Source organism: Perna viridis, chromosome 8 (assembly GCF_037379345.1).
Source record: "Perna viridis isolate PV_CMFRI_1.1 ecotype Kerala chromosome 8, ASM3737934v1, whole genome shotgun sequence".
NCBI lineage: Eukaryota > Metazoa > Mollusca > Bivalvia > Mytilida > Mytilidae > Perna > Perna viridis.
In genome coordinates, this window is record NC_142452.1 from 44,759,500 (window position 1) to 44,783,147 (window position 23,648).

The window sequence follows — 23,648 nt, forward strand, 5'->3', positions numbered from 1 at the left end:
GACATCTCTTTACATATGTTACCTATCGTTTATAGACACTGTTCCAGACATTGACGGAAAACAAAATTCAGGCCTATTAACTAATAGAAAAAAAAACATGCATCCTTTTATTTTTAGTCCGGACAGACAACATAACCATAAATTACTAAGATATTAATAAAAGAATAATTAAACACAGTATAATTTAAATTTTCAAAACACTTATTTGCAAACCTTGCGCCGCTATTTATTTAGTCAACTTGGTCATGTGGGTAACCAATGTATCCGGCTTTACATGGGATTTCATAAAATGCTTATCTTTTGTTGAAATGTCTTTAAATAATGAAGTTACTGCAATTTCATATTCATGGGATAAATTTGGCTCCCATGGGATTTTTTTTTCTTCCATGGGATTTTTGTTATGTTGAAAAACAATAATATACATAATTTGAATTAAATAAGTAATACAGCAGTACATGATTTTACAGGGTAGGAGGTGTTTACAGTTTTTACGATGTATCCAAACAGTCGTTAACTTTCTTTAAAATGTAATAATCTTAATTCTTTCAAAAGTTGGCTCCAACAATAAGAATTCAAATGCATTCATAAAAGATGCCATTTTGTTTTAAAAGTTTATTTGTACATAATCACGTGAAATAATCTTTAGAAGCAAAAAGCCATTCCAAATCATTTAACTGTTTTCTTTTCTACTAATTCTAAAAAAGGCATGTTATCAATGCTATAGCAATGACAATTACAAAGTATATACTGTTGCTTTGGAAAAACAATTCTGAACATGGTCTTTAATATTAGTTCGATATGTAAATGATTAAGAATGGCCATCAAGTGATTCAATACAAATACAACTTGAAATATGTTTGTATTACAGATAAAAAAATGATTAAAATATCAATACATATACATATCATTATACATTGATTACTTATAAAATATACATATTGATATTCCAACATGGAATATATTTAAGGTGTAATGTTGAATAATTGACTTAAAACATAAATCTTTCATCGAAGTGATTACCAATTTCGGAGAGTGATTCTTGAGATATTTTCAATAATGTCAAATATTTACACTGGAAGATACATGTAATATACAAATGTAAAAAAAGTATATCTTTACAAAGATATTTTGTTTATAACCAAAAAACTGTTGTTTTGGATTGCTGTCTTAACATTAAGTCAAACTTTAAAACTAATAATATGTTTTCAATAGATATCATATTTACTTTCAGTAATGTATGAACATAAAGCAAACTGAATTGCCAAATAGTTCCACTAGATGAATTTCACAGTGTGTGAATGACCAGTTGTGTCCCTGTCCGTTTAAGCCGCTAACAAATAGTTCATAAGAAATTAATAACATGGCAATCTATTTTAAACAACTTGTCATAAAAATAATGTGAAACCTGTGTTTACTGGCCCCTTATGTATTAAGACAAAATGAGTTTGATTGATTGATTGATTGTTGGGGTTTAACGTCCGAGCAGCAATATTTCAGCTATATTCAGACGATGAACATGAAATGGATGATAAAATGAACATGAAATGATGATGAAATGAAAAAAAAGGATGGGACAAGGATAATAGGGTCGACAAATTTTGATTGCCACTAGAAAAAAGGAAATTTAGCCTCCTGTGGCCGAGCGCAAAGGTTCCTATTCCTATCGAATACCACAGCAGGGTTATTTAACGTGCGAGGAACGTGACATCTTTCCCAACACGGTGCACCACTATGGTTTGCGGTCAGGTTTTCCGTAATACAGCCTGACAACCCCAGTATGTAACACGCCAGGGGTACCCCATTCCACCACCTGGGGCACACATCCCAGTTGCTCTGTGGGCAGAGTGCCTAGATCCCGGCTATGTTACTGAGCACTATTTAATCGCCTTTTACGACAAGCTTAGTGCTGCTGCAGGCATATTCTTTTAACACCCGGACCTGCACGGGGCAAAATGAGTTTGATGTTAGGTTACTGAGCTCACCAGTTTAAACCAGAAGCTGGCAAAACTATGACTCCATATTTTGTTTCATTTGAATTGTATCAGAAAAATCCTGAAATATACTGATGAAGAAAAGGCGAAGTTTGATTTACACAGGTTTTAGGTTAATTGGGGTTTGCTTTAAACAGGTATCACTATACTTGTACATTTGTCATAAAGTAACAATAAATTGCATAATACAAAAGTTGGATTGATAGAATCAGTCAGTCAACAATAGTACATGTCTAAATTTGCTGTTAATACACAGTGGACGATTCATTGTTCATTTAACGTCCTCTTTTCTTGCTGATTTAGATGGTGGATACTTTCCGACATTTCTTCATGTGTCTCTCGATGACATCCAATGCATCATGATCCATAGTGGAAGTCCTCTTTTGTGGAATCTACATAAAAATAATAAGAAATCGACGTAAAAATAGAAACCGAAATAGAGGTCAACCAAAGAACCCTAGAACAATTATAAATTTTAAAACTGACAAAAAAATTTCAATAGATTCAGAATAACTTTTTCTCTTTTTTTTAGTCTCTAGTTTTATTAAGTTGCACAAAAAGTTATTCTGAATCTATTGAAAGAGTCTAAGAGTACAAATGCGTTACATTTGGCGTTGGCTTCACTGATCTTTTTTATAATATCTTGAAGGTCAGTTAGAGTTACTGCAGGCTGTTGGTTGTATTTGACAGATATTCTGCTAAAGAACTGGTTAACATCTTCATTGGTGTGGCCTACCATCAAGAAGCTGAATTTTATCTGTAAATTAAAATACAACTTTTAGATCTCATAATTTTATATCTGAAAGAAATGCAGCTACATTATATAAAATGTTATAATATATTATTATATAGTAATAAATATTTCAGTTAATATTATACTAATTTGTTGAATACAATGCATTTGACAAATATGAATTAGTGCAATATGAATTTATGAATGTTTGATAAATTGTAGTAAAATTGAAAGGAATGCATTTTTTGTTTGTATTATTTGAAAGGAAAATGGAATCACAATAACTGTCACCAAACACGGAAATATGTTGACCCATATAATGAGATCATTGCCATAACAACCTTTCAATATCCCGTCCAGCCATTTTTTTAGCAGACGACAACAGTGCAATAAATTTAAAAACGTATTCGGAACGTCTCCGAATTTTTCCAGATATGAATGAAAGTTTGCGTGCAAATACCGGGATATATTGCATGCTTTGTTTTCTATTGATTTGAATAGGAAAATATTTATTACTCTATAATAATATAGTTTATTGTCAAAATTATCTATCACTAAAACCTGGAAACTGTTTGACAGGTTGCAGTCAGGTTTAGCATTCAAATAAACTATCATCAGAGAAAAGTACCACTCGTCTCACATGAAAATAACAGACCGTGACTGCATACGCCTGAATTAGAAATGGGAATGTAATGTAGTGACACTAGTGTACATTTCAGTATATTCTTAATATCATTGACAGAGATCAAGATGTTCATGTTCAACTGACCTGATCTATTAACTTAACATTGAATTTTTTTAAGAATATTTTTGTCTATGTAGTCAATAGACTGTATCTGGTGCTAATGCAAGACAATTACGACAGTAATGTGATGCTAATGCAACTGCATACAAAATGTGATTGACATATCACACATGGTTCGTATTTTATCAAAACAAAAACTTAACATCAACATCTTAACATAGATGCATACAACAGAAAGGCTATATCCAACTTTCTCCTTCCACGAATTTTGTTGCTCTGCGTTATTTATCGAAAGGTGAAGACCTAATTCAAAGTAAGAAACATCATTTCCTTTCCTTTCCTGTTGCTGTAATTATAAATGGTTAATCATTAATTACCTTTCTATAAATATCTGCCTTGATTAGCATAGCCAAGAACATCAAGACAAAGTATTGTCTGCCTGAATGTACAGTGTAGGTGGAAGACCTCCACCATGGGCCTACAACAAACAGAGAAAATTTGTAAGCTTAAAATAACATGAATAATGGGCTTTTATGGACAGAAATTGTACTTATCTGTTACTTTCGTTTTTTCTAAACCATGAAACAAGGATTTTTTTCCTCACAAAATATTTTAAAATCTTCTTTAAAATTTTCGAACCTCAAGGGCCATAACTTGAACAAATATCAGTGGAACAGAACGAAACTTATATTGGACTTGAAAATCGTCAAGATAGATTTGTATACAAAAAAATCAGCTCAACATCTTTCAGCATTTTGAAAGAAGAGTGGAAACTTCTTTTCAGGACTGACTGACAGACAGACAGACGGATGGACTTAGAGCAAATCTGAAGTCCCCTTCTGCCAGTAGGGGGAATAAAAATACGGCACCTAATAAAAACTAGAGGCTCCAGAGAGCCTGGATCGCTCACCTTGTCAAAAATAGTCTTACTAGTATTAGCTTTCTAAAGCTGGACTCTTGACACTACTGAACTATTGTCACAAGACACATTTAATCAATAGAGAACATCTTAATCTCTAATAAAGTCATTGTTGTACTCTTCAAGGGTAATAGCATCTGGAAACTGTTTGGGGATTGACTGACAGAGATCAGGATAGAAAGATACCTAATTTTTCAGTGGGTATCATAAACTGTATATCTAATCTGTCATGAACCAAAGCCTTTTGGAGTTTAAAATTGGTTCAGTTTAGAAAAATATTCAGTTTACCCAGGTACATTATACATTTAAATTGTTATAAGGGAATACAAAGAGTGACTGGTTAAGATTCAGGATTTGGTTCAGACAGGTTTCGAAGTTCACAATACATTTCATGAACTATCAACAAAGTTAATTTATTTGTTCAGTAATTTTGGAGGAGTTCCATTTACAGTCTGCTTCAGAGTTATATTTCATGAAATTTCAAAGATCAATAGGGCACTAACTACTCCAACAAATCACTGTAATATGCACAACTACGTACACAAGTTCTGCGAAATCCACTGCAGTAGTTTACGAAGAGTTGCACTTACAAAAGTGTCAGAGACACTCAGACAGACAGACACAGAATTTTACGTTTTTTACGCATCGTTTTTAACGATCCACCACTCCGTAAATGTGATTGTTGACTACCTGTCCTTTTTTCTCTATGTTTTCTTTATTACATCTCCGTTAAATCCTCTCCGTTGAATAAATGCCCATTAATATTGAAAGCCAGAGTGGACCTCCCGAAGTTACAAATTTTTTCCATGGGAAAAATGTAACTTCGAGGGGGGGGTCCACTCTGGCTTTCCATAGCTTTAGAAATTGGTGAGATGAAAGAGCTTTATACGTTTTTTTTTCTCTCCAAATTTCCAATTTTAAGTAATGTGATTTTTTTTCCAATATAAACCACAAAATAATTTTTCTTTCTTGGTTAAAAAAAAAAGAAAATCCACGGAAGCACAATTATTAGATATGGTATCATTTAAAGTTGCTTATTGTAGTTGTGAAATAAACCCTTTTTATAACTATTCACATTTTAGGGACCATTTTACATCAGAGATTTTGTTTTTTTTTTAATGTCGGTCGTCTTCAGATATTTTTCTTAACTCAGAAATTTAGCCTCATCCTTTTTCTATAGAATCCTAAATCCTAACAACGAAATTAAATTCCATGTGAGAATTCCTGCATTGCCATGATCAATAATGCAAATTCAACCGTATCAAATGCACATGAACACGATTTTTATACTCCACCCCACTCATTGCCGAGATATTTTGTATTTTATATTTTCAATTGCTACAATAATGATCCCGAATAAATGCTTATATGGGGTTGTACATATATTTTGAAAAATAAAATTGATATTCTCCTGTTTAATTTTTTTACGCTTTTGTTATAGGGCTAGAGGTTAATGGGTAATGCAGCCTTGTTGTGATATTCAAAGACAGTCACAAGCCTGTTAAATGCAGAATGCCCACTTTTGTTAGACCTCTTTTTTAGTGAGTCAAGCTTAAAGCGATTTAATGAGGCAACATTCTCAAATACATGTAGAACTGAATGTAGAAAATAATGAATTGCTAAAATGATAGCATTTTAACAAGATTTTGGTATCAATAACGCTGTGCCTCATTCCACTTGATACTTTCAAAAGAAAAAAGTTATAATCATGTTTATTTTACTTGTTAAGGTTGTGTATATAGTGTAACCGAGTTGGATAAACTGTATTCTGTTGTGACTGTTCACCTTATGCTTTGTGACTGTTCACCTTATGCTTTAGAAACATATCATGCGTTTAGCACATCAAAGTACGCCGACCCATGACAGAAGTGCAAGACAAGATAAAAAAAAAACTTTTGATAAGGTTCGCTTTTACCTTAAAATGTTGATTCCTCTGTACTGAAGAAGGGTAAAACCAAATTAACGAACTAATAAGATATAATAGTAGTCAAGAGAAAGTCACAAGGAAAGCCCGTATACCAAATAGCAATATACATTCTTCTATAACCAAATATGATACAGCAATTAAGAATAAGGAAAATCTGTATTACAATGTTACTCTCCAGCATCCCAACATTTAGAATTCTGGTAAGAATATTGAAGGGATTAAGCTCCCCTCAAGGTCAGGTATTAATATAGAAGCCAAACTAAGCATGTTCGCAGATGATACGCAATTACTGAATAAAACAGAAAAATCGATTGAAGAGACTTTCAGTCTTGCAAATATACGAAAAAGCCAGCGGCGCTCGTATGAATATGAATAAAACTGTCAGAATATACATAGGCAAATGGAAGAATAAGAAACCTCAATTCAATAAAATTAAATGTACAAAGCAGCCAGCTAAAGCGCTTGGCGTCCAACACGGGTACGGGGTAAATTTAGATCGAATATGGTTAGACAAAATAAATAAGATTAAGAGCTGTATTGCGGTTTGGAAAACAAGAGATTTGACATTTGAGGGAAAAGTTCTTATCAGATCATTTATATTGTCTACATTTGGGTATGAAATCGAGATGAGAGTCATACCTTTAAAATATGAAAAGGATATTAATACTATTATGGGGTCTTTTATTTGGGATGGTAAACCAGACCTAGTATCTATAGCGGTTTGCTGCTTACCTCCCAAAAAAGGGTGGACTCAATATGGTTGATCTCAGAAATTTTAATAATAAAGACAGATCAAGAGTTTTTTATAACCTTATAAATTCCCTCCTGGATAATTGGAACGCCTTGGGCAAATTTTGGCTCACCTTACGACACTAAAAAATTGACACAGAATATAGCATATGTACATGTTCAGACACTAGTGACTTAGCTCAAGTGAAGATGTCGAAATATCATCAAAATCTCCTGGATAGAGTTTTATAAGATACATTGTCAACTGATGCAATAATTCATGTAGAGAAAACTTCTAGAGGAGAATATTATTGGTAATTCGAATTTTAAATTTGGCGGGAAAGTTCTACTTTTTGATAATTTTGCCAAAAGTGGGGTAAAAAAATGTACGGAACACCCATACTAATTCTTTTGAGTCATTACTAGTTCGTTCCAATAAATTAAACGATAAAAGAATTTGGCATGCTCAATACAGCAAAATAGAGGCAGCTTTTAAAGGTGGGCATACAAGTATTCTAAAATTCGATAATATTTAACTTATCACAGAAGATAGCGCCTTTCGAATTTAATAACACTCGTTTTGTACGAGAGGGCAAGGTTATGGCGACATATGATATAAAATTGAAACAAATACAGTTTTTGTTAATTCCAACTGATTCCCAGTTGTGAGCAAAATTTGGAAAAAATTTTTCCATAAACGAAAATATTCAATGGGATAAAATATGGATTCCATTAAATTAAGGCTAGAAACCACTAATTCCACTTCCCATAGGCTTCTATGCTAATTTCACAATATTCAATGGCTTCTCTGGACTTTACCTTAACTTTAACCTGCAGAGGACTATATATCATCATGATTCTACATATGTCAGCTCACAATACTCAGAATGGCATGTGGGGTTAGCAGACTTGCAGTGCAGTACTGGTCACCGGAGTGAAGTGTCTATAAATAGCATGGGAAATCCCAGTGTTTTCACAAGATATGGGTACATTTAGAAATCATTATGGAGATTAGGCTTCACATCACAAGAAGCAAAATGCACCTATAAAATGTACGGAAATATTTTTCCTTTCAGAAACTGTTTAAATTTTTTAAATGAGATGAGAACCTTTTTCACAGCACTATGAGGAACAGGGGTAATTTCTGCGTAGGACTATTTTTGCGTACGTTCCAAATGCTCATTGATTGAATTGGTGGTCTGTAATCTAAAATACAATTTTTGGAATAGAAAAGCTAAGCAACTGCATTGGAAACTATTCCATAATATTATTTATACCGAAGAATTGTTACAAAAAATACATTTTTGAAAAGTTCATGTCATTTCTGCAACGAAAGGGAAAACGTAAATCATTTATTTTTTAAATGCAAATTGGTGAAAGACGTATGAAAAGACGATTGCCGTTTTGTGCACACGTATGAATATTGACATTATACAAAATTCAGAAAAAAGGCATAATATTTTGTTGTCAAAATTTGGATGTGGAACATTTATTTATTAAAACGGTTTTGTTGACAGTCAAGTGGGCAATATGGAAAGAGTAATCAAGGGAACCAAGGTTATAGCGGTAATCAAAAGAATGTAATCCAGGGACAAAGACCAGACATGGAAAACAGACACACACAACAAAGAACATAAAGTAACTAAAATCATACAAACAAAGTAACAAAAGTAAATGAGCAACTCGGACTCCACTAAAAACTGGGAGCATGGACCAGGTGCACCGGTAGCGTAAGCGTCCTCTGCTTTTCTAGAAACAGCCGCCTAGTTGCTCATAAAAAGTCAAGTCCGGGGTAGACAAACGAGGAAAGGTTAACTATGACCCGTTGAATAAATCAGTTTTCATGGTGCAATTTAGTTTAGTCTGGATTCTGTGAACTAATATGCATACAATAGTGAGAAATATTATGACAAAATTAAATTTTGTCGCAAAATTCATCTTTGTGAATTCTGTCATAACAAAATCACTTTTGCATGCAATATAACACAAAAGTTAATTTTGTGTCACAAAATTCGATTTTGTATGCAAATTATTTTACAGAATCTTTGGATATGCAAATGAATTATCTCATCACGATTTTGTAAGAAGGTTTCTCATTGGATATAGTAATCGTTATACAAGTAACAATACATTGGAGGGAATGTAAATGGCTAGCTACAATAATGCTATCCATACTATCGACTGCAATACTACGGGGCGGCGAATTGGACTTGATATTTTTGTAATCAAAATCAATTTTGTAAGACAAAAGTCTATTTTGTGTCCCAAAAGTCAATTTTGTGAGACAAAATTCGATTTTGTTTCACAAAAATCAATTTTGTGAGACATAAGTCAATTTTATGGGACAAAAGTCAATTTTGTGTCATTAAAGTCAATAAGGCCTCTCATTGGATATAGTTACCACGGGTCTCGCCATCCTCCCAAGTCAGGGTTTTGAGTCCACCCTCGCTCACTCATTCATATTTAGCGGGTATCGTCCAGCGCCATCTAGTGAGTTACTTCAATTTAACCCGGATCCAAAATCCAATCAAATCACTGGTAATAGAAACTCTTCGATATAACTTACAAAGTGGCTACACATAACGTCATTTTTTTTAGTTTAGTAAAGACTCTAAATAGAATCTACAGTTATCATTTTTGATCATATTGCATCATTTGTGCAATCATACAACTTTCAGTTACTATATCGGATCGTCCATTACCGCGTATTATTGTTTACCTTTCCACAGACGTTTTATGTTAAATCGATTTTCATTGGTGCTTCTCACCCGGAGAAGCAACCAATCAGAATTGGCTGGATGATACCCGCTAAATATGAATGAGTGATGTCATGGGTTTGAGGGAGCGAGAGTGGACTCAAAACACTGACTTAGGAGGATGGGGTCTCGCAGGTTTCCGATTACTTCGACCAAGGGCATATCATATGGTTGACGCGCTATTCTGCAAAAGTAAGTAATACTTTATTAGGTATTACTTACTTTTACAGAATAGCTCATCATCCATATGATATGTCCTCGCTCGAAGTAATCGGAAATCTGTATATATGTATGTCCTATCATATTCGTATGTGTTCTGTGCGTTGTATAGTATTAGCTACATACATTTTTTACATAGTTCCTTTCAAGATATTACAAATACTCAGAAAATTTACTTACATTCAGATAATCGGTTTGTTATAATTCATGCGTATTTTAATAAATATACAGTACATATATATGTACTTCTTTTTATGCGTATGAAGCACTATATACGACAATTTCCACATCTTTTGCCCAATCTTTATTCAGAACCAACGATGCGTGAAATAGAAGTTTATAAGTGCAGTTAAACTATCGTGTATTGATTTTTATGGAACGCCTAAACTGTCTGATGAGATACACATTTGTTTACGTGTTGTAAATGTTATATTACTTGCTGTGGTTTTATAATTACATGTGGTCAGTTTGTATTTACGTTATGTAGGAACATCTTTACATTATGTCGTTTTGTCTTTACGTTCTGCCATTTCGTCTTTTCATTCTGTCATTTCGTCTTTACGTTCTGTAATTTTGCCTTTACGTTCTGTCGTTTTATGATTACGTTATGTCAACATATATTTACGTTATGTGGATTTATCTTTACGTGCAGTGGTTTTCTTATAACGTGAGGTCGTTTCATCTTTAAGTTATATCGATCTCTAAATACTTTATGTGCATTTTCTTTTCTTTACGTGCAGTGATTTCTTCTTTACGTGATGTGGCTTCTTCTTTACGTGATGTGGACAAAAATTTCATGATGACGTGTGACCCCGGAACTTTTCGATCCGGTGTAAACTTCAAATCAGACAGTAAAAGGCAAAATAGACGTCACAACGCCGATTAGAAAAATGCTGAACGAAATACACTTGGGTAGTCTATCCAGTCACCCTAGAGTGATTATTCTATAGTAAAAAAATAGATTATTTGTTATTTACGTTCAATATTATCACAGTTGATACACCTGGGACTCTGTTGATGACTTGTGGCGATTTTCGTAGTCAGAATATATTTTTTTTAATTCCAAAATCATGGGAATTTTGACTCCCGCGTAAATTTGCATAAATTCGACTCTACAAGTTATTACGTGACTAGATTTAATTTTCTACATTAATAAACCACCAAAACTAATTTTCAAGAAAGAATTTTCAAAAAAAATGTTTAAAATATTACCCCTTACCCTAGAAAACTGGTCCCAGTATCAAACATAATTTTCATTCACAGCATACTGACACTGTGAAACTCGTATTTCAGGCATTTATAATTAAGATAATGATTCACTCAACATATCTGATCAATTCAGGCGTTTGAATTTCTTTATGAATTTTCCCTTTTTATGAAAAAAAAAACCAAACACATTATTGTCGCCTACGCTCTTGAAATTAGCAAATATGTTGGATAATGAAAGCAATCGCCCGCAACATGCACAGTGTACGCCGTTTATATGTTAAAAATTAACATTTTGGTTCATGTTGAGTTTTTTTTTCATGGGTAGGAGTGGTAATTTTTTCATCAACTTTACTTGGAAAAGTTCAAATATTAATTACCTTGCCGATTTGAAAGCTTAGACACTATACAAATCTACTGTATCACACAAAAGCTTGTTTAAACTACGGTATTCTGAAAAAAGATAATAACGGGTGATATAAAAGAAGTTCTGAAATTCTGTAAATTCTACTTTTTACGATTTTATAGCAATTGTAACCCTATAAAAAATCACACGCCTGAATTGTTCTTATATTTTGGGCAAATAATTATCTTTTAAATTATGAATGCCTAAAATATGAGTTTCACAGTGTCGGTATGCTGTGAATGAGAATTGTGTTTGATACTGAGACCAGTTTTTTCGGGGAAGGGGTTAAATTTTAAAACATTTTAAAAAAATCTTATTAATTCAGGAAATTTAATTTCTATCGAATGATTCAAAATTTGAGACTTTTTAGTCGAATAATATCTTGTAGAGTCGAAGTTATGCGACTTTTTACGGGAATATTGAAATTCCCATTTTTGCATTTTTTATTTCTATTATTATTATTATTATTTTGTTTGTTCTGGTTTTATAAATTCTGATTACTAAAATCGCCACAAGTCACCAACAGAATCCAAGAAGTATCAGTTGCGAATATCCCGAACATAAATAACAAATACTAGTAAGCCATTTTTTACTGAAGAATAAATACTCTAGCGGTTTTGACATTGAAAACTATGTCAATTTAGGCGATTTCAATGCGACAGAGTTTCATTGTATTCATTTTGATACAAAACCCAAGTGTTACCGCAACTTTCTTGGTATTATTGTAAAGCTGAGACATTTGGAAGCATATTGATACATACATATGTAATTGTACTTCATTTTGCAGAAAAAAAAAGAAGTTATAAGTATAAAAAAAACGTTTTTTTAAGGACAACAGCTCTAACTTTAAGGAGCTGTCCAACAATTTTGACTGAATGAACACTTTGGTAGGACTTATCAGAAGGATCCTTTTATCAATTGAAAGTTTCATTCTATCTATTACAATTTTCAAAATATTGCTAAAACATATTTTGTTGTCTTTCAAGGGCAAAAAAATTAACAAGGAGTCATCCAACAAGTTTGATCCCCACAAACATTTGTAGGTCGTGTCATAAGGTTCATTTCAACAATTTAAAGTTTTATTCTATCTATCATAGTTTTCAAGATATTGGCCAAAATCTGTAAAAAAAATAATCATTTTTCACCTTTCAAGTGCAATAACTTTAACAAGGAAACGTCTGACAACTTTTTTCTCCCTGGAGACTTCAGTAAGCCTTATAATAAGGATCATTTCAGCAATAAAAAGAATTGGGCAAAACCTAACGGTTTTGGAGATATATTTAAAAAACTGTTGTCTGACCTCTATGTACTATTATTAGTAACGGCGGCCTTGTTTTTCGACGAAACAAAAATCCCCATTTCAGTTCTATGGAGGATACCACGAGTAACATTCATATCAAGTTTGGTTCTAATTGGTTCATTGGTTCACATGGTCTAGGGACAGGTGAGCTAAAAATTGATTTTTGCCTCAACGAGGTATAAAAAGTATCCAAAAATACAAAAAAAAGTATTGTTTTAAATTGATCAGATATGTTGAGTAAATCATTATCTTAATCATGAATGCCTAAAATACGAGTTTCACAGTGTCGGTATGCTGTGAATGAAAATTATGTTTGATACTGGGACCAGTTTTCTAGGGGTAGGGGTAATATTTTTAACATTTTTTGAAAATTCTTTCTTGAAAATAAGTTTTGGTGGTTTATTAATGTAGAAAATTAAATTTAGTCACGTAATAACTTGTAGAGTCGAATTTATGCAAATTTGCGCGGGAGTCAAAATTACCATGATTTTGGAATTAAAAAAAATATATTCTGACTACGAAAATCGCCACAAGTCATCAACATAGTCCCAGGTGTATCAATTGTGATAATATTGAACGTAAATAACAAATAGGCTATTTTTGTACTATATAATAAACACTCTAGGGTGACTGGATAGACTACCCAAGTGTATTTCATTCAGACATAACGTAAAGATGAAACGACCTCACGTTATAAGAAAACCACTGCACGTAAAGATAAATCCACATAACGTAAATATATGTTGACATAACGTAATCATAAAACGACAGAACGTAAAGACAAAATTACAGAACGTAAAGACGAAATGACAGAATGAAAAGACGAAATGGCAGAACGTAAAGACAAAACGACATAATGTAAAGATGTTCCTACATAACGTAAATTCAAAATGACCACATGTAATTATAAGACCACAGCAAGTAAATATAAAATTGACAACACGTAAACAAATGTGTATCTCATCAGACAGTTTAGGCGTTCCATAGATTTTGGAGTTCATTGATTTAATAATTATCGAGGTGAATGTGGCTGGTACTTACAATAAATAAATAAATTGTGATATTGTTCAAGATATAGAAAATTTTATTTATAAGAGTTCAATTTGAATAATAGGAGTTTTTTTTTATATCTTCACCTAATCCCTGGATGTGAAGGGTGTAAGAAATCAGGAAACTCCTTTATAACTTTCCTGGGCATAAGAGCGAGTTCGCTGTATTGCAGGATTTGTAAATAAACTGTATATGAATCTATATAAAGAAATTTGTGGCCGACTGATTACTGTGATGAGGACTTTAAAACGCCCTTGAATACCCTCTCGGGTCAATTTGGTGGGCTTTGAATTAAAATTGATTGTTGTGGCCCTTGATTTAGTACGGAAGCCGGTTAGGGTCATTTGAAAAAAAAATAAATATGTCGAAATTATGACATAGCTATGTCGAAATTACGACATAATATGTCGAAATAACGACATAGCTAAGTCGAAATTACGATATAGCTAAGTCGAAATTATGACATACTATGTCGAAATTACGACATAGTTAAGTCGAAATTACTACATAGCTAAGTTGAAATTACGACATAGTTAAGTCAAAATTACAAAATAATATTTTGATATTATGAATTAATCACGCGCTGGACTGTCGCGGGATTTCCGGAAAACGAAGCAATGGCAACCGGTGGAAAGAAGAAAGGTATGTAAATGATATTTCGATATTTTTACGCGTTATTATGCCAGTGCAAAATATTCATGTATGTATCATAATGACTATAGCATATCTCTAGATGATACTACTTGTATCTTTATGTTATAAAACATAGACTAGTTCGTAACCATACAGAGCATTTTTTATCCCCCAGTTGTTCTCCGAAAAACTACATTTCATGAAATTAGTCTGTCGCATGCGTTTATTTCCAACAAATTACATAACACATTGCTTTAAATGAGTTTTATTTGGAAGAAGCGTTTAGTTATTGATAAAAACGTGCATAGATGTGGAGATATAATGTATTTGGGTAAGTATGGACCTTTCATATACCCTAAAAATCCTCAAAAATCAATGTCACCGACAATAGGTATGTGATTTAAAGACCTGTAGTAGATTAAAGCTCACACTGTCACGTTTTGGCTATCCCGTTTAACTACGTTTTCATATAAACATAGTGAAACGGTAATATATATATATTAAATGGAATCAACGCGTACTTAAAACGGCTACATACGTAGCTACACGTAGATTGATACGTGACCAGTCCGGTTTGTATTGGTCTGCACAAAACAAACGGTACGAAAATTTAAACGCACTAAAACTTAGAAAAGGGTATCGCCAATGTATCAATGCGTACTAAAAGCGTATTAATGCCTAATAAAACAGTAGTCGAAAGGTGTGAATGCATTTGAGTACGAAGTTGATACGTTCTGATAGGTTTTTTTAAGTTATGTTATGTTAGATGATACATATTTTAGGCTTTACTATACAGAGGTATTATTGCGCTTGTCGTGCGTTTTCCTTCGCATTTACCATTGACGACATTGTTACTAAGTAAAAATCCACGTTTGACAGAATTTTCAGCATTGGTTGCATAAACCTGCAATACTTAGAAATATTGTGAACTAGAAGAGCACGGTTTGCCAATTTCGGTTCGTGTCTGCATGAACAAAGATTGAATATAAAGATTGATTTTATACTTCATCTTTACTGATTGGTCAATATAGGTCTCGGAATAATAACAGAATAACTGAATAAATGTAAGTCTGAGGAATGTAATATACATATTTTTTTGACCTACATTTTCTGCTTGAGCGACTTGGTTAAAACGATCGGAGGCATGCTTGGCTCCACGTGCTTCATAGACACAACTTCTACTTTTATAAAATATTGAAAGGGCGTGACCATATCATGTATCTCATTTTGAGAGGAGGCCTTGTAAGATTTATTGAATAAATGATTTAAACCGGAATAGTTCAAAAACTACAAAAGAGTTAAGTTATGATTCCAAATTAGAACTTCTTTAGTACGAAACAGTTAAGAGTTTAACAAGCTTTATTTCATTAAAATAGGTCATATTTACTTCATGATTTGTGGGGTAATTCTTGAATTGAAACTTTGGGACGTAAAACTCGGCTAAATGTCCACAACTTGGGGATAGTGAACCACATTCAATTTTATTAGGCGTTTCTTTTCCTTGTCACTATTAACCCCTTGTAAATCTGGTACATATCGACAAGACCTACAAAATGAAATGTATTTTTGTCGTAGGTTTTCTCTTTATTTCACATCCTGGCGTTTTTTCCCATTAGTACTTATATCACTTTATATATAAGTACTAATCAGTGACGGATCCAGAAATTTTCATAAGCGGGGCCCACTAAACAGGACCAAACATTGGCCCCCTCTGGATCCACCACCTTTATGGAAAAAAATCGTAGAATCAAGTGCCTGATATAAGTTCATTTAAACATGAACCCCTTATGCTAGGTCAATGATACTTGGTATATAGTTGCATTAGCATCACGATCACAAATTCAAAGCCGCATTATGTATAAATCCCCCACAGTCACGATCAATCGACTTTTAAAATTTAATGTTTTTCTGCTTACATCAGTTGAACATGAACAACGTATATGATAGTATGATAGGTCTATGATATTTAGAATGCAGTTCTATAAGCATCACCACATCACAAATTGAAAGCCCCTTTATTCATAAACATGCTCCACTCCACCCAAATGTTTTTGATAAAGAATCGTAACTGTCTTTATTTTTTTTGTCTAGAATATCATTAAGTTCAAAATCACAAGAAAGAACCCTATTACTTATTTTCGCAAAATAAATGAGTTTCTTTATTAAAAAAAAACAAAAATAGAACTGGCACAAATTAATAAAATTTTATCCTTTGGATTTTTTAGACATCATATAAAGACATTATGATTGCTAAATTCTATGAAATGAATATTTTTTTTTTTTTGCTATGGGGAAAATCGCTTCTCGAATAAGTCCAAATATTAACGTCACGTTTAGAAAATGCAGAATAATGACCGAAAAGCTATTGTAAAGGTAAAACATGATACTCTAAGTTGTATTGTGGTAATGTTACAACTCAAAATCTCAAATTCTGCACTTTTCTCCCACTATGCCCACCACCAGTAATTACTTGCTCCCACTATCATATCATAAGCTATATGAAAAGCATGGTTTATCTACCAAAAAATTACATCCACTTCAGAATTAAAAAAATGCATGTATTCATGGTTTTTACCATTGTTTTCTTAAATTTTATGAAGCTTCAAATGGTTATAAACATTATTGGCAGGGGCAATGTGCTAGAAATAGATAAATATATGGTTTCCCATGAATAGTTATACTCCCAGCAAACAAATTTTGGGGGTATATAGGAATCACCCTGTCTGTCCATTGAAAAGATTGCCATAATGGCAGTTCCTTCTAAAAACCCCTTCATGGATTTTGATGAAACTTTAAATAATTATTCTCACATATCACTTATGGGCTCACAATATGTCTAGTCTAGTATGTTAAGGACAAGTTGATCCCAGAGGTAAAATGCCCTTCGAACAACCCTTTTTCCTGTGGTAGTGGTAGTCACAACTAATTTGAAACGCTAACATTTCAAAAGATACATTCAAACTTTCTTTTGCATAATGCTAAAAAACATAAATGGTCTTCCATTCTGAATGCAGAAAATGAAACTTTATTAGTATCCACTCAATCTTTTGTTCCCAATTGCACAGTGAACAGTCACAGTATGTCTCTTTATACCCCTTCAAACTTATGGGGTATATATAAATCACCCTGTATGTCCATCTGTCTCTCCACATTTCTTGTTAGCACAACTTCTCTAAAACCACTGCACAGATTTTATTAAACTATACACAAACGAAGGACACCATATGGAGATGTGCATGAAGAAAAATAATTGATCTCGAAGGTCATTGAAGGGAGATGTACATGTAGTTTGACTTTTTAGTCATTATGGGGGGATATATAGATATTGCCCTGTCTATCTGTCTGTCTGTCTACATTTCTTGTGAGCACAACTCCTATTTAACCATTGCATGAAATTTGATGAAACTTAATACGAAGGAAGGACATCATATGCTGATGTGCATGAAGGAAAATAATTATTCTCCGATATCATTTAGGGGAGATAATTCAACTCTGACATTTTAGATATTCAAAATTAAAGGATGGCCTCATAAGCACAACTAAAAATAATTGGAAAAAAATTGGAAAATAATATTCAATTTGAACAAAGCAACAACCGTTTGTTGCATGAGGCATGCAGGGGTTATCGTTTGTTTGTAGGCCCATAATATAATTCTTTCTGTACTATGTCAGTAATGAGCAAGTAGATTGGCTGTTGTTTTGAACTGATCTATTTCTTTTTTATACACAAAATCCCGGGCTTACATGTACTTATCATGAATTTGATGCTGCCAAGTTCATGTTATGAATTTATTAGCTGAAAATGATGAAAATAAATGTTGTTTTCTTGTAGATTGATCAGCATATACTTCAAACTATTCCTGATGGTTCTTTGAAGGAGTTTATTCCTTTAGCTGGAGACAGATTTCTTTTGAAAGAATTCTGTAAGAGAGGGCTGAAGGGGTCAGCACAAGAAAAGAAATCTTTTTTAATGAAAGCTTTGAGACGAAAACTCAACATACAGAAAAACAAGAGTGATTCAGAAGATGAAGAAGAGCCTACTAAAAGGTCCCATCTCTTTGGAAACAGAAATGCTTTAAAGCAAACTAGGAAAGTTGAAATTGGTTGGATTAATTTTGATGTAAGTAATAAAACTTTCAAGCAAGTAAAAAAGAAAAATGGTGGCAGCACAAGAAAGTTTGACCTTCCCAAATGCTTTAAAAAGAAAGAAATAGTTGAAAAAGCTAAAGCCATTTTTTCCCTGAAGGGAAAAGCAAACTAGGATCTTCTGACCAGTTTGAATTCCAACTTTGTGACTTTTCAGAGGATGTAATAGAAGGTGATGACACCACTGAAGAATGGTATAAAAAACTGGTGTTAATATTCTGAGATTTTATTTGGTCACAACATCAAAACTGCCAAAAGATTTTAACAAAGAGAAATCAGTGTATAAAGGTCAATCAAAGAGAGTAGATTTATCAGATGATGACTCTTTACCAGACCCTAATATTTCATGCAGTGGAACAAGTGAAACTGCAAATTGTATACTCTATGAAATTAATGTTCCACCAACTTTACCGGAATATATTTTTGATTCTGAAATAGAAAATAGAGAATCTGTCATAGAAGTAGATCCTGAGATAGTTTTTAATTTGGATGGTGCCCTTGAAAATGAAGGAGTTGTAAATGACAATGACAGTACTTTGCCATATGAAGCAGCAACCCCTTTTCCTAGTACTTGTATTCAAATTCATCATGGATCAATGTCCTTGATAGAGATGATTGGATATTTCAAAGATCCAGCAATATGTGACGATCCTTAATCAATTACAGGAGTTCTGCCGGAGAAACTGAAAAGGCAGAAGATTCAGGTGGTGTATTAAAAGACTTATTAAGTGAGTTTTGGCAGTTGTTTTACGAGAACATACTCTTGGGAGAACAGTTAAAGTTCCAACACTACGCTACGACTTTGGTGAAGAAGAATGGAAATCAGTTGCACGTATATTGGTATATGGCTTCAGAAAAACTGGATACTGGCCTATTCAGATATCAAAAACATTTCTTTCACAATGTATTTTGGGTCATGAAACTTTTCAGATGGAAGAGCTTATGAATGACTTTTATAATTTTGTATCTGTACCAGAAAAAAAAAATTTTTGTTAAAGCATGTTCAAACTTTTCAGAAATAGGCATGGATGATTTAATTGAGGCGTTGGACAGTCATGAGTGCAAGAAAATTCCAAAAATGACACTTTTAAAGTTATCCTGCAAGAAATATCCCACAAAGAGACATTACCAAGGTTTGTAATAGATTGTCGGAAGGATGTTTTTGCTAATAACTACATAAGATTAAAATCAGTTGATCTAAGTGATATTCATGGACAGTTAGAACCAACCAATAAAAATGTAGTGCTGATCCTTCAGTTTCCAGATCCAATGGATGCACAATCATCAGAAGTATCTAATTACCTGAAGAAATATGTGAAGAACTTAGATGATGGAACATTGAAAAAATTCATAAGGTTTTGTACTGGATCAGATATATTAATAAGTAGGTGTATTAAAGTGGAATTTGCAGTTGTGCAGAGTCTACAAAGGAGGCCAATTGCTCACACATGTGGATGTATACTAAAGTTATCCAAAATAAATGAAAACTTATGAATTTCCGTTCAGAATTTGACAACATCCTAAGCAAGAACTTTTGGGTGATGGACATTGTGTAAACACATCATCACTTGGTGTTCATCATCTTGTTGTTAAGTGAGAATACATGTTATTAGCAATGCAGATATTGCTGTATTTTTATACAAGTCTTTTCTAAGCTAACTAGTATCATGAGTATATTTCCATTTTAATATCGTAATTGATAATTTTTTACAGTGTTTCCTTTATCACTAAAATCCAAGTGGTTGAGAAAACTTTACTTGACAAAATTAAATTCAGCTCAACATTATCTACAAATATGATCTACTTATAAGAATTATTCTTCTTTAATATCAGAATTGATGATTTTCATAGATTTAAATAAACCTTACACTAGTTGGGGCTTAAGCTAAATAGCAAATGAGATGTTTTAAAAGGCCTTGTGATCTTGTTGAATGTTTGATTTGTTTAGTATGAACTCTAATTTCACTTTTATTTATTTGTTGTTTTATTTTACTTCATGTATGGATAAAAAATACATTTGATTTGCAATAAAGACATTGTTGCAATAATGTCAGTTTTGTACTTGTAAACATGTATGAATTTTATATTGAGTCTTAAAGCTTAAGCTAAATAGCAATGAAGTATCGGCAGACCAGATAAGACTTCCGTCAATACATAATTATATATCAGATTGTTCATTTGATTTGCAATAAAGACATTGCTTAATTTTAATCTTGTTAACATGTATAAATTTTATTTTGAGTCCAGTAGCTGAATCTAAATGGCAAATGAGGTACATACATGTATGTATCTGTAGACCAAGGTGTGACATTCCAGCTAATAGATATGGAACATGCTTCATGATTTTGTTTTTTTATATATACTGCAAAAACCTTGTCTGTCTGTCTGTCAGTCTGTCCGTTCGTTACACTTTTTTTTTTTACAGATTTCTCAGCTTCTACAGGAGAGAATTCTTAGTTGTTTGGTATATTACTTTCTCATGATGACTTGTACCATGTCTCCCTTTTTTTCAGGTTTGTTGTTACCTCCATTTTACCAATTTATTTTGTAGTTTTTTATGTCTGCATAATGTAAATTTTTGAAACAGACTAATCAGCTGCTATTGCAGGGAATACTTAAATATATGGTATATTGCTTTCTTATGATAATTTGTACTGTGTTCATTTCCCGGCTTTGACTGAAATTGTTGAGTGGGGGTATTCTTAGCATGATGTAGGGTTCGACATCTTGTTTAATTTTATCTGCCAAGAACATCCGATTAGCAATAAAGACGTTGCATATAAACGTTATTTTTATTGTACTCAAAACAATTTTGGTTGTATAATGCATTCACCTTTTCTGTATATTTGTCTGACTTGTAACAACTTTGCACTTACATTTACCCCACTTTACCCAATGAGTCATAGGCGACCCCAGCAATTGAAAATATTTTTGAGATTAAAAGTGCATTTAAAGGCATTTTCCATTCCAAGGAGGCCTAAGGGTTTTTTTTGCGGGTTTAAACTGGAGGTCTGGAGCTGGCATGTCATTTAACTGCTAGTAGTCCTTTACATTGGTATCACGTATAAACAGTTGAAACTGTTTTAACAATGGATTCTGGCGTTTTTGAACTGATTTTAGTTCGTTTATTTGTGTAAGATTTTTCCACAGTGATTAGATTTTACAGTGAGAGGGTTGTGTTCTCGCCAGAGTACTTTGACACCACCGCATTTTTATCGCCTTTTTGAAGTGATTTCAATTATAAAAGGCTATTGCTGAACCTCGCGATTGAGGACTTTAAGGATAAAACACCTGACTGTTCTTGCAAAAATTCTCCATTAAAATATGGTCCTTTGGGTCACGTCGTTCCGGGAGATTTAGCCATCATCGAAAACGAATCTCTGCGTAATATCCTTTCTAAAGGTCCCAAGTACCGTGAACCATGCTCCATAAATTGGAATTATAACTTTAAAGTTTTTATGGATGCCGTGGAGGACTACACAAGAAAATGGATAAAAAACGAGAACGTGAAGATATTGATTAGAACTCTGTCAGAGTGGTTAAATGCCGTGAGGTCTAAATCTTTAATTTTGAAACGAATGAAAGTTTTAAGTAGGCCAATGAGTGCCAATGCTACATCAGTTTTCGGAGACCCCAATGTAGCAAAAACGTTGTCTACTATACATGACAAATATGTTGTCGTACCAGCAGATAAAGCCCAAAACAGCATTATTTTTGTCTGCAAAACGTTTTACATCCAATGTTTATTATCAGAGGAAGACATAGAAAATAATAGCAGTGATAATACCTATACTGCTACCACACTCTCCAAAGAAGAAATTTTGGAAAACTATAAATCTGCTGTCCTCTTTTGGTCCTCTACCAAGGACGATGATTGTGATTTACCGTCTATGTACTGGATTCCTAAACTCCACAAAAATCCATACAAACAAGGTTACATATCTGGATCTGCAAAATGTACCACCAAACCTTTTTCAAAACTTTTATCTTCTATACTCTGCAGCTGTCAAAGAGGGTCTGCAGTCCTACCACAACACTTGTTACTCCCGTAGTGCTATCAATTCAATTTGGATCCTGAAAAAAAAATCGAAAGATCTTTTAGAGACAATCAGTTCAAGACTATTATCGGAATAAAATAGCTTTAAAACCTATGATTTTTCAACACTGTATACTTCTATTCCCAATACTAAGTTAAAATCCCGACTTAAAACATTATACATTGATGTTTTTCCAAAAAAGATGGTACACCTAGATACAAATATATGGTTCTTGGTTGAGATTCCTCATACTTTGTGAAAAATAATTCCAAATCATCTTCCAAATATGCAGAAGAAGATATTTACAAAATGCTGTAATTTTTAATCGACAACATATTTGTCCAGTGTTGTGGACGCGTTTTTCAACAAACGGTCGGCATTCCAATGGGAACAAATTATGCTTCTCTATTTGCTGACCTATTTCTTTACTCTTATGTGACTGACTTTATAGCTGATCCGATCCGAAAGAAAGAATATCATTTAGCTAGATCCTTTAATCTCAGTTTCCGATATATAGATGACGTATTATCTTTAAACAATCCTAATTTCGGGGATTTGATACATCGCATCTACCCCCAAAGAACTTGAGATAAAGGATACTACAGACACTGTGAGGTCAGCCTCATATCTTGACCTGCACTTGGAAATCGATGGTAAAGGAAAACTGTTGACCAAACTTTACAACAAACCTGATGACTTTTCATTCAGAATTGTCAACTTTCCTTTCATCTATGGCAACATCCCTACAGCACCTGCGAGTTCCTCATTTGCTTTTGTTACTTTGTATGTATGATTTTAGTTACTTTGTGTTCTTTGTTGTGTGTGTCTGTTTTCCATGTCTGGTATTTGTT

General features: G+C 33.1%; 2 protein-coding genes across 3 annotated transcripts in view; one reads left to right on the forward strand and one right to left on the reverse strand.

Moving 5' to 3' along the window:
- Positions 1–224: 224 nt before the first annotated feature.
- LOC148610676 (uncharacterized) overlaps positions 225–23,648 on the reverse strand; it is a 35,849-nt gene continuing 12,425 nt past the window's right edge. The window contains exons 3-6 of one of the 2 annotated variants that reach the window (XM_088595934.1): positions 3,847–3,947; positions 3,286–3,394; positions 2,598–2,748; positions 225–2,383 (exon numbers count right to left, since the gene is read on the reverse strand). The gene's annotated coding sequence lies outside the window, so the exon portion shown is untranslated. Of the gene's footprint in view, positions 2,384–2,597; positions 2,749–3,285; positions 3,395–3,846; positions 3,948–21,768; positions 22,835–23,648 lie in introns of those variants that run through there. The other variant, XM_088595935.1, reaches the window with a different exon arrangement.
- LOC148610677 (uncharacterized) lies at positions 16,135–20,971 on the forward strand. Its single transcript, XM_088595936.1, has 2 exons — positions 16,135–16,185; positions 18,447–20,971. Exons 1-2 carry the CDS (start codon positions 16,168–16,170, stop codon positions 18,873–18,875), a joined length of 447 nt encoding a protein of 148 aa, XP_088452062.1. The 5' UTR covers positions 16,135–16,167; the 3' UTR covers positions 18,876–20,971.